The sequence below is a fragment of the Salvelinus namaycush genome, chromosome 27 (assembly GCF_016432855.1).
Source record: "Salvelinus namaycush isolate Seneca chromosome 27, SaNama_1.0, whole genome shotgun sequence".
In the NCBI taxonomy this organism is placed as follows: Eukaryota; Metazoa; Chordata; class Actinopteri; order Salmoniformes; family Salmonidae; genus Salvelinus; species Salvelinus namaycush.
Genome location: NC_052333.1, coordinates 24,799,583 through 24,811,415, shown reverse-complemented (window position 1 = coordinate 24,811,415; position 11,833 = coordinate 24,799,583). Strand labels below are relative to the sequence as shown.

At 43.9% G+C, this 11,833-nt stretch overlaps 1 protein-coding gene across 1 annotated transcript; it reads left to right on the top strand.

Moving 5' to 3' along the window:
* The first annotated feature begins 627 nt into the window (after positions 1 to 627).
* On the top strand, positions 628 to 10,657 carry LOC120022298 (uncharacterized protein KIAA0895-like). Its single transcript, XM_038966199.1, has 7 exons — positions 628 to 853; positions 2,257 to 2,996; positions 5,058 to 5,201; positions 5,910 to 6,042; positions 6,475 to 6,780; positions 8,128 to 8,225; positions 9,002 to 10,657. The coding sequence occupies exons 1-7, from the start codon at positions 829 to 831 to the stop codon at positions 9,158 to 9,160; spliced, it is 1,605 nt and encodes a 534-aa protein (XP_038822127.1). The 5' UTR covers positions 628 to 828; the 3' UTR covers positions 9,161 to 10,657.
* The last annotated feature ends 1,176 nt before the right edge of the window (positions 10,658 to 11,833 follow it).

Here is an 11,833-nt window from a genome sequence, read left to right as displayed (position 1 = left end):
TGTCCTTTTTTTTTTTTTTTAACTGCACTGTTGGTTAGGGGCTCGTAAGTAAGCATTTCACTGTAAGGTTCTGTTGTATTCGGCGCATGTGACTAATACAACTTGATTTGATTTTAAATCAGAAATGAACAGTAAACATTACACACACGCACACACACACACACACACACACACAGTACATAGAGACAATTTAGAGCCGATGTCACATGTAGAGAAATATCTCTGAATCTGATCCGCTGAATAATAATAACCAAGTTGTGAATTTTTCTAATTATATCTCTAGAATAGAACAGAATAGTTTGTCTGTCTGTGTCTGTCTATTGTACTTTCTCTCAACCACACAAAGCCAATGGGACAGCTTACTCAGCTGTATACTGGACATTCAAGGCCCTACCTTCAGCGATACATTAGTATAAACTATGTATAAACTATAATGACACAAAAAATCGTATCTCTTATTTTTACTGAAAATAACAATCTCACAGAAGCACAACTGTGTGACGTTGCCCGGGCACCATGGAAACAGCTCGTATCTGGTGTCTCGGCTCCAGAACTAACGTTACAGCGACACGACTGATGCCGAGGAGCTCAAAATAGGACATTCTCTGCTAGCTGGTTAGCTGTTGTTATCGTTAATTGACCATAGCCAGCTAGTATTGTTCAGTTTGATCTCGCTAACCAGCGAGCTAGGTTAGGTTACTGACAGTTGGCAAGCTTGTTAGCTAACTAACGTTAATTGTTAGCTAGCTATAATAGCAAGCTAACGTTACTTGTTTCTTGCTTGGAAGACGTTGTCAAGAGGTTGACCGCAGAACAAAGTCTCAGAGGATGCTCGAATCAATAAATGTCACTGGTATGTATGCACTTTATCTGTGTATGCCTTTAATTTACTTGAATATTTCCAACCTGGTCAGAACGCCAGCAACAACAGAAACACACTGAACTTCAAACAGATACAATGCTTTATTGGTTACTGTTATGTAGCTGAGCATACTTTATGATGATTTTAAAGTGTCATCGTTATTAGGTTTATAACAGTTGTGCTGCATATATGCTCCATGTTCCTATCATTCTGCAAATGTTTTGACACTAACTTATCAGTAATGGAATGTTTTTTAGACATAATTACAAAGCTGTCATAAAGTAGTTACATGCTTAATAATAATAATGCATTTTATTTTAAGCGCTTTTCAAGACACCCAACGTCACTTTAAATAAAATCACACATTCAAATAAATAGCTATATGAAAGTACAGCCAAATTGTTATAAAAGTCTAAATATGCATTCTAACTTCCAGTAGCTATTGTACTGCATTACTTGTCAGTACTATACTTCCTCAAAAATCTAAATGAAGCTATTTTGCAGTGCAGCACGACAATTATTTTGTAGAAGAACTGCAAACGACACCTGTTGCTGTAATATAGCAGAAAACATTGACATGGTCAAAAGGGATATTTATCCATTCTTAATATATTTGTTCCGTGACCAGCTACTGACTCCCTTATCTTTTGGAATGATTCAGCTTGGCAATGTTATCTGGAATGGTTTGTTTTCAAGTCTGTTGTTGCCATGTGATCTGCTGAAGCCCTGAAGTGGTTGTGTTGTTAGTGCAGTGGTCGCATAACTTCCACATCAGCGCTCCTGTCTGAACAGAGTGGTTATACGGAGTGTGATGATGCTCCTGGTCATCCAGCCATCCCACTGGAGCTCAGGACACAAGGCTCTGCACAAGGGCTGCTACCCTGTCAGACTCTGGAGACATGATTGGAATAATTAGGTGACTAGGCCTACATCATAACTGACTGTGCTTTGTGCATAGAGAAATCAATGAAGCATAGTTGCTAGTCCCACTAAGGACTGCTGATACAATTGCTATAAAGCTGTAACTGCAGAGTATGTCGGATATGTCCATATGAGGTCTATGCACTGTGATTGTATGAAGGGGAGGAGGATAGTAGCAGCCTTTATTGCCCGAGGCTGATTGAGTCAGTGTTGCACTGCAAACCCAAACTGATGATATCACCTTCTGAGCTATTGAATAAACCTCTGTTAGGTTTCTCTGAACAACGCACGCATACAGCTTTAGAGCTGAACTGGCTGCAGACTGAAGACACTCCTCTGTGTCTTGTTCTGTAAGAGGATTATTCTATGTAGGTACTGTTCAGCAAGTGAGTGAGAGAATCTAAAATAAGTAAGCTGCTGCGTCAGCATTACTGACTCAACCCTCGGTCAGTCATCATCACTTGTTGTTTCAGAAAGGCTCCATTGGCCAGAGATGGAGCAGTCTAAGAAGTTCCTCCTTAGCTCGATGGTGCCGGTAGAGATGGAGATCTCTAAGAAGTACTCGAGCCCCACGGTGCCAGACAAGCGGCCTGTGAGCCCCACTCAGGTGTGCCTGGAGAAGCTGTCATCCAGCATCCTCAAGGACCTCTTCACCACGGGAACCAGCAGCTACAATGTACTCCTGCAGGCCGAGGAGGAGGAGAGACAGAGCCCCAAGCACTCCCCGTACCGCAGGCCCAAGAAGACTGTGAGATGTGCCTCTACAACCTGCAGGTCACACGACAGCCACCACCGTCCGTCTGTAACTCCTCTGTTACTGTTGGGCCAGCAGGGCAGCGGAGACACCAGGCTCTCCTCCGCCTCAGGGGGCTTCCCCAGCGGGCCCAAGCCAGCCCACAGCACCAAGGTCCTGGGTAGCACCATGTGCCTGTCCCCGCGCCCTGTCTCCCGGCCCCGGAAAACCTGCTTCACCAGCTCACCCCGTACCAAGCTGCCCTCTCTGCAAAGAGGAGGGGTGATGCGGGAAGGGGAGAATGCCGGGGTCAAGAAGCTCTGCATCCTCACTGCCATCAAGCCGTCCAACGTGGAGAAGGAGAAGGTGAAGTTCTTCAAGTCGGACTTCAGCTACAATCCTCAGTTTGAGTACAGCAACCCCGTGTCTCCGCTGGTGCTGGCTCGCCACAACAACGCCTCCGACCGCTTTCTGACACAGGTGAGACCCATGTCAATTTATTAATAGCACTTTTCGGCCATTTTAAACCAGAAATCTACCTACACATCAGCTAACACAGTGGAGAGGTGAGGAGTGAAATACCATGTCAATTACTGTCACAGGTAAGTGTAAGGCCAGGAACGGGAGACAGGTTTTATACAACTATTTTCAGCAAAGGCAAGAGATAGACTGAGCTGAAGTAAATCTGGCCACTCAGTGAAAGCCACGCAACCAGGTAGCAGACAAATCTTGTCAGACAAGATCAGATGGATTATTTGGGAAAAACTTGCTTTAAAACTCCAGCTTAACACACCAGTCAGGAGATAGAAAGAGATACCAGTGCTCTCTCAGTCTGAGCTGTAGGGTTGAGGCAGAAAATATCTATCCACATTAGTATGTATCAAATGGATATCCACATTAGCCCTTATTCTGGGCAGATATCCAACAAGCTACTCTACCGACAGATCAATAGTTGAGTATGTTAAAAGTCATGTTGTGATTACCCCAACAAGAAAGACAAGAGAAATCAGACACCGTAAAGGTTAATGGATACATGAATAGGAATGCACATCTTTGTATGATACATAGATAGTTAGCGGAGCTACAAGAATGAATTGAGGGACAAATACGTTTCCAATAAAAGGCCCGAGGTTTATGCTTTAAAGTAATGAGTACTACTGTAAATCACAAGGATTGTACTAGATAGGCCGCTGTCTAAATTATAGTTCAGTAGAATTAATAGTATGTAGTCTGGTCTAGTGTTTTGAGTGCGGTTTGAACTTAGTAGCATCCCCTCAGGTGTTCTGTTGCATGCTAACTACCTGGGTAACACTAGTATACTGATAGTAACATATGGCAGCCTCTTTAGTTGAGTGAAGACTACAGGAAATGCACTGTAAAGTGATCCTGTGGAGGACATTGCAGTTTGTGCTATCATGTTTTCTTTCTTCCACTCCTGGCACCAGTCTTGTTTTACACACTCCCAGTGTGTACAACTGTGTGTCCATTCATTCTACTGATGTAGATTTAATGTAGAAAAGGACACCTTTTTTGTTAGATACTCCATGATCAGAATGAACTGTTATTAAACTTAAATAAACGATGAAACACAAATTAGGCTATCTGCCCAACTTTAGGAACTGATTTACTCTATGTGACGTGAACAGGTAATTGTAGTATTGCATAACAACTCCAGTTACTGTACATTTCACAGAACTGACTTGATTTCTGGTCTCTACTTGATCTCTGTGGCGTGTGTGCTGGGGCGAGAGAGAGGATGATCTCTAATGACCTGTAGAGAGTAGGGACTGTCTATTAGGCCTAGTCCACAGCCCTGAACACACACTAGAGAGAATGGAGAAAGCACTGACCTGTTCTGCCCCGACCTGGCTACAAAATGACTCCAAGTGCTATTCCCAATAGGGAGCTATTTATATAGCTCAGGGATGGACAACTGGCAGCCCACGGGGCCCTGCTCAAGGTGCAAATTCAAAATTTGGTTGTGCATCAACAGTTTTTCTATTGTTATGTCAGTCACTGATAGTCACTTAATTAGCCCATGTCAGCAAAACATTTGTCGATTGTTAAGTTATTCTAGCGGACTGCTATCTAAATGTGAAGTAATCAAGGGCAAATTAAAGCCCTATGGCAAAATGTGTAGAATTGTAGGAAATTACCTGTAAAATTGCTCATTTTCTCTACACCCTATGGCAAAATGTGTGGAATTGCACAAAATTAATTCTAAAACTTGGGGGCAACTGTGGCCCATCATGATGAGTTCAGATTTTTGGAGTCCCCAACCCCCATTAAAGTTGCCCATCCCTGATATAGCCTAATTATAGGGAGCTGTTTTCTATGCAGTATATCCCTTCAAACAAATCAACTGAAGGATGAGACAAGTTCTTGTTATTTTCCTCAATATCATCTGAACACAAGTTGCACTGGAATGGAATCAAGCCTTTATAGCTGTATCCTTACCAAGATGATACCGCAGTCCATCATTAGATTTGAACATAATGTTGTCTGTTAGTTGATGGCATGTCATTGTGTTTCTCCCTACAGGCGGTGCGTATCATGGAGTTGGCCCTCCAGAAGTATGGGAACTATGAGAAGTTTGAGCAGGCCACAGGGGGCAACTTGCTCACCAAGGGCCGGATCTGGTACCTGGTCAAGAAGTACATGGAAAAGGAGGGCTGTATTGGGGAGGTGAGAGAGCATCTTGAGTAATCTGATCCTAGATCTGTGGTCAAGGGCAACTTTTACCTGTAGAAAGGTAGAAGGTACCCCTTAACACAGATCCTGGGTCAGCTATGTTTTAACCATCTAATGGCTATGCCAGAGAGCAGTTCCCAGGTACACCTGGGTATAAAAGAACAGCCACACAGATACAGGAGAAGGCTGACATCCCCGCGGTGACAGGCAGCTTGTACAAGGTTTCTGTTTCCCTTAGCACATCCTCCTGACCCCTCTGTTGGCCCTGTCGTTTTTGCTGAATAGATGAATAATAACCTCTGACATGTTCTGAGCCATGAAGGCCATAGAGAATACAGGAAACAGCCAGAATAAACTACCAGGCTGCCAAGACGGGCTGGTTCGCCATGTTCCTCCTAAATCTCCCCCCCAAAAATCACTATCATTAACATTCTGCACACCCCAATCAGAACAATTCCCTCATATGACGTAACCGCCACACAGTCCCCTCCCCACATAGTAACCCCATATCCTGCTTTGGTACCCAATTTGTAAGTCGCTCTGGATAAGAGCGTCTGCTAAATGACTTAAATGTAAATGTAAATGTACCGTAGCGCTTATTAAGGTACACATTCCTTAACTACATATCTCTCTGTGGTGTCTTTGCCAGATAGTGCTCCATATGAAGTGAGTCTCAACATCACTCCCTCTGTCTGTTGTCAGATAGTGGTCAATGTGACAGACGACCTCCTCTCCAGAGCGTCCATGACGGTGGTGAACAGCCGGCCTACTCTGACCATCAACATTGCCACAGCCCGGGAACACTGGCTGGAGGGCATGCTACGACATGAGATCAGTGGGTAGTATAACTCCATTATACCTCTATCATGCTTAGTTTTGTCAAGAGGTGCACAAATCTCAGTGTTTTTCCAGTATTACAGCCACACAGTAATGTCTTTCAAGGGTCTTTCGATGCACACAGTTTCTCCTGGATCACGGAGAATGGGTCAGGAGTGTTAGGTTCAAAACATGTCTTGGTTCATAAGAAGCACATCCGCAACCACAGCACATTTAAATTAACACAATCATTACTCATGGTACTGGACCACTCAATACTGAACTTGCTGTGTGCTGCCTCGGCCCACTACTCTGCTCTGCTGTACTCAGCAGCACTGTTATTTTTTCTAGGATGAGGTCAGCTTCCATGCACATTGTCAATGGGTCTCTTCACCCTGTTGGTGCAATATAGTCACTGTGGTCATTTCCTGTGTCTGTGCCCTCTCCCCAGGCACACACTACTTCCGGGGAATCAACAACGCCCAGCAGCCGTGGAGCAGCGGAGTCGGCAGGAAAAAGCACAACCTCCGACCTTTGAACCCTACTGAGGAGGGGCTGGCCAGCATCCACTCTGTCCTGTTCCGTAAGGACCCTACCCTGTGGAGGGCTGCCTTGCTCTACTACACTGTGTACCATGCCAGCCGCATGTCCTTCTCTCAGCTGTTCCACAGCCTGGGACGCTTTGTCCAGGACCCCAACACACGCTGGGACTACTGTGTACGAGCCAAGAGGGGGCAGACCGACACCGCACAGCCTGGTAACTAACACAGACACACACGTTTGTTCACACGCCCATACATAGGCATTCCTGCATGCAGGCACACACTTATCTCTAGCTTTAGCCTTTTATCCTACTGGAGTCAGCATTTTCTACCAGGCCTTGGGTGTTATGAGTTATGATGTAATGAACTTGGGCTGTTTCAGTACGTACTGATGTCATCTTGATGGGCTTGTTGTATATTTCAGGTTGTTTCAGGACGTACTGATGTCATCTTGATGGGCTTGTTGTATATTTCAGGTTGTTTCAGGACGTACTGATGTCATCTTGATGGGCTTGTTGTATATTTCAGGTTGTTTCAGGACGTACTGATGTCATCTTGATGGGCTTGTTGTATATTTCAGGTTGTTTCAGTACGTACTGATGTCATCTTGATGGGCTTGTTGTATATTTCAGGTTGTTTCAGGACGTACTGATGTCATCTTGATGGGCTTGTATATTTCAGGTTGTTTCAGGACGTACTGATGTCATCTTGATGGGCTTGTTGTATATTTCAGGTTGTTTCAGGACGTACTGATGTCATCTTGATGGGCTTGTTGTATATTTCAGGTTGTTTCAGGACGTACTGATGTCGTCTTGATGGGCTTGTTGTATATTTCAGGTTGTTTCAGGACGTACTGATGTCGTCTTGATGGGCTTGTATATTTCAGGTTGTTTCAGGACGTACTGATGTCATCTTGATGGGCTTGTTGTATATTTCAGGTTGTTTCAGGACGTACTGATGTCATCTTGATGGGCTTGTTGTATATTTCAGGTTGTTTCAGGACGTACTGATGTCATCTTGATGGGCTTGTTGTATATTTCAGGTTGTTTCAGGACGTACTGATGTCATCTTGATGGGCTTGTTGTATATTTCAGGTTGTTTCAGGACGTACTGATGTCATCTTGATGGGCTTGTTGTATATTTCAGGTTGTTTCAGGACGTACTGATGTCATCTTGATGGGCTTGTTGTATATTTCAGGTTGTTTCAGGACGTACTGATGTCATCTTGATGGGCTTGTTGTATATTTCAGGTTGTTTCAGGACGTACTGATGTCATCTTGATGGGCTTGTTGTATATTTCAGGTTGTTTCAGGACGTACTGATGTCATCTTGATGGGCTTGTTGTATATTTCAGGTTGTTTCAGGACGTACTGATGTCATCTTGATGGGCTTGTTGTATATTTCAGGTTGTTTCAGGACGTACTGATGTCATCTTGATGGGCTTGTTGTATATTTCAGGTTGTTTCAGGACGTACTGATGTCATCTTGATGGGCTTGTTGTATATTTCAGGTTGTTTCAGGACGTACTGATGTCATCTTGATGGGCTTGTTGTATATTTCAGGTTGTTTCAGGAAGGACCAGGTGTACCTGGACGGCATCCTGAAGATCCTAAGACACAGAGAGAGGATTAACTTCCAGCTGCTCATGTCCCTGGGGAAGGTGGGTAACGGGGTCTGTTTAATGTGTCAGACTAGAACCCGTAGACATAGCAAGAGTTGGTTTATCAGGAGGCTGCCTAACCGGCTAACAAGGTAACCAATTCTTATTCTATGGTCTGCATCCTATGCCTTTTTGTGCATAATGATTATTTTTCAAAGGGTTTGCATTAAACTGCAGACAGGAGACACAAAGGCAATACGTTGGATGTGTTTGACTGCACAGCTTTCATATTATTCTCCTCTCTTCCTCTCTCCTTCACCATAACGACAATGCTTATTTGCACATGAAATTGAATGAGATGCCAGGTTGAATAAGCTTATGTAACTACAGCTGTATGAGAGAGCAGAGCAGACCATGTTATTCTGCTGAGAAGAATGACTTCAGGCATAGGGAGGGAACACATGACTCACAATGTGTTTCACACAGATGGGCTTCCAGTGTTACTGCTGTCTGTCCTCCTAGGCTTATCTGTATAGCACAGGTGGCCAACCCTCCTAGAGAGCTACTTGGTATGCAGGCTTTTGTTCCTGCCCTGCTCGAACACATCAATGAGCTGCTCATCAGGGCAGTTCCAGTTGTGTTAGAGTAAGGCTGGAACAAAAGCCTGCCAGGAGGAGGGATGGCCAGTGGCACTCCCTGCTTAATAGAAACCTTATTTTATTAAATTAGCACAAATTCCATTTTGATTGTTTCTGTCTGTCTGTTTTATTTTGCTTGTTCTAAAATACATTCGCATGATTTCCATCTTGATTGTTCCTGTCTGCCTGCCTGCCCAGGTGTCGTACGAGGATGTGGATCGTCTGAAAGGCCTGGCGCTGATGGAGCATGTGAGGATACCTCACTTCCTGCAGGACACGGCGTGCTACGCTGAACAGCTGGAGAAGATCATGGAGGTCAACCAGCTGACTGACGAGGAGCTCAGGGTGCTCATCTGAGACATGGAGGAGTAGAGGGCCTGCTCACTCAGTTACTCCAACACATAGCTTGTACAGGTTAACAGCAACCTGACCAAGATCCATTTGGGATTGAAATGTTATGTATATAACAAAGGCATAGAGGTTGTTATGAGGTATGTGTTGGAGTAAGTGAATGTGCGGGTCCTTCTGGCCCGTGTACCCCATGAGAAGTGACGATACGCTCCTCATCTGAGCATGCCCAGAAAGAGGTGACCCCTGACCCTCCAGCACACCTTACCTCCACCGAGCTAATGAGCTACCGGAACCTCATTAAAGTCAGTGGCATAATTCACAGTGACATTCCTGCATCTCTCACCATCAGTACCATCCCCAACAGGCAAAATTGCATGTGATGTCATGATGATGTCATTTCTTGGTTGTAAACTGGCTTTCCACCACATATGGTAGCTGTGTGACGTGACATGACTTGTGCAGCGTACTGTATTGTATGTAGGGTTTCTCTCTCCATCTCTCTCCATTTCTCCATCTCTCTATCTCTCTCTTGCACCCCAAAGCCAAGTGTAGTTATTTTTTCAAACTCCTGTTCCAAAGACTAAGGGGTTCCTATACTAATGTTTCTAAACAGAGTTTTGCCGTACTGGTTGGTTGCTGTTGTTATAGTTGATGTTCAGGTAATGACCCATGAACCAGAGAGTGTGTGTGGTTGTCAGGATCGGGCTGCAGTGAGAGACAAACAGAAGAGAGACGGCTATGGTATCATAAAAGCACAACATTGACTCATGATGTGCCAGGTCACAGTGGAGAAAGGCATGTGGAAGAGGCAACCCGACGAAGCACAAGACGGCAGCATAGTGCTGAGATAGTAGGATTGGGACAGCATAGAAATGCATTGTGAATCATATGTATTTGTGCCCAGTTGACATATCCTGCAAGAGGTTACCTTGGCGCAGCAATCCCTCCAAAACACCCACTTTCTTACGATTTGCACTTTTCTCTCCAGCGTTGAACTGCTTTGTTTCTGGCAGTTTCCTTAGAGATAACCTTATAACCTTACACTGATGAACTCTCCTTTCTGCATTTTAAAACTAACCAATAGGCCTAGTGTTTTTAAAGGCACGGTGTAACAGTAATATTGTACTGTAATGTTTTTCTCCTTTTTGTCAAACATGATTAACAGGTTGTTGATGTTCTGGCTTTTGGTACCTGTTTTGAGAACTGAACACTGTGATATTTGATAAATATTGTTCAATTGACACTTTCAACTAGCCTGGTCCTAGATCAGTTTGTGCTCTCTTGCCAATAGTTATTTACAATGACCATAGGAGTTGGCAGGATAGCACAAACTGATCTGGGACCAGGATAACTTTGACCTGATGTAGGTAGCATGTTTGCTGCCGCTACTTCACCACAAATGGCCCTGGGTATGATCCAACTGTATGATGAGCACTAGTGTTTATAAGTGACATTGCGCTATGTATTGTATTGTACTGTATTTTAATGCCTCCTGATGGTCACTGAAGCCCTGGGAATCCCTAATAAAGCGGATCCATCACCTTGGAGACGTGGCTTTGTGTCTCTGTCTGTTCTTAATCTGGGGCCAGAGGTGTTGAAGTCGCCTTGTCCCATTCATCTCAGGTTTCACTGTGAAACGACTCCATTGGGGCTCCATGTTGAAAGGCACCTACAAGCACTGACATGCTGGACAATTGGCCTCTGTCCACACGGAGACGACCCAGAAGAACAGGGCCTCTTATCCTGGGCGTCCACTCTGCTCCAGTTAAGAGTTTTCATTTTGTTAGGGCGTGAAGTGTATTTCACATGGCTTGGAAGCCAACCATAAATATTTCACAGAGACATTTTGTTTTAGAGGCTTGTTTGGTCGAAGTGGGTTAGATGTTTATAGGACAGGGGTGACAGCTGAAGTGTGGGTGGGCTGATGGAGGGGAGGCCTCTGTTGTCCACATTTTTCACCACTAGAGGATCGTCACATCTACTACTTTCTCCACAACTCCATAAGGGAGAGATATGATTTGACTGATATGTGAAGAATCACTTAAAAACGGAAAAAAGCGTAAACTTAACCCCCAACATCATGTCAATGATGAAAGTAGAATCATGAATATTACAAAAGGAGCATTTTACTTTGAACACATTCAATCCTAATGTGACCGCCAGTATTGAGCAATAGTAACCATAGTCATACTGAGGATATGATTGTATATATGTCATCACAGACCAAAGGTTATCTCTGAACTTCCTCAACCTGCAATACATGATGCTGACAGTGACGTAACCATAGAAATAGAGGATGTAACATCCCCCAAGTACAGTTCACTCAGACAGGTGCCACTGAAAGAAGGACTTGGCTGAACTGAAACAGATCAGCTGTCGCCAGAGCAGAACTCCACACTTTCCAGACACACTTATCTTCAGGATGTGAACGCTTCCAAATAGATATCTCAGAGACTAATAATCCTTATTTTCACATTACTCATATGGTTGGAATGCCAGGTCTACCTTTTTAGGAGACTGATAAAGAATACTCTTCAATGTCTGCCCACATGAAAAGATACTTTACTTTACTTACTTTACTTACTATAAAATTCTATCGTAAACTGTAGTATACTGTAGAATACTATACTACACACTATAGTATCCCTTGATCATGTGTAGGACTTACTATAGAATGTT

What these genes read in the sequence shown, in the direction of transcription:
- LOC120022298 (XM_038966199.1), top strand. Translation starts at nt 829, where the DNA reads ATGCTCGAATCAATAAATGTCACTG. An exon ending in AGGAGGGCTGTATTGGGGAG is followed by an intron (nt 5,202 to 5,909) that starts GTGAGAGAGCAT and finishes GTCTGTTGTCAG; the next exon opens with ATAGTGGTCAATGTGACAGA. An exon ending in GACCGACACCGCACAGCCTG is followed by an intron (nt 6,781 to 8,127) that starts GTAACTAACACA and finishes TGTATATTTCAG; the next exon opens with GTTGTTTCAGGAAGGACCAG.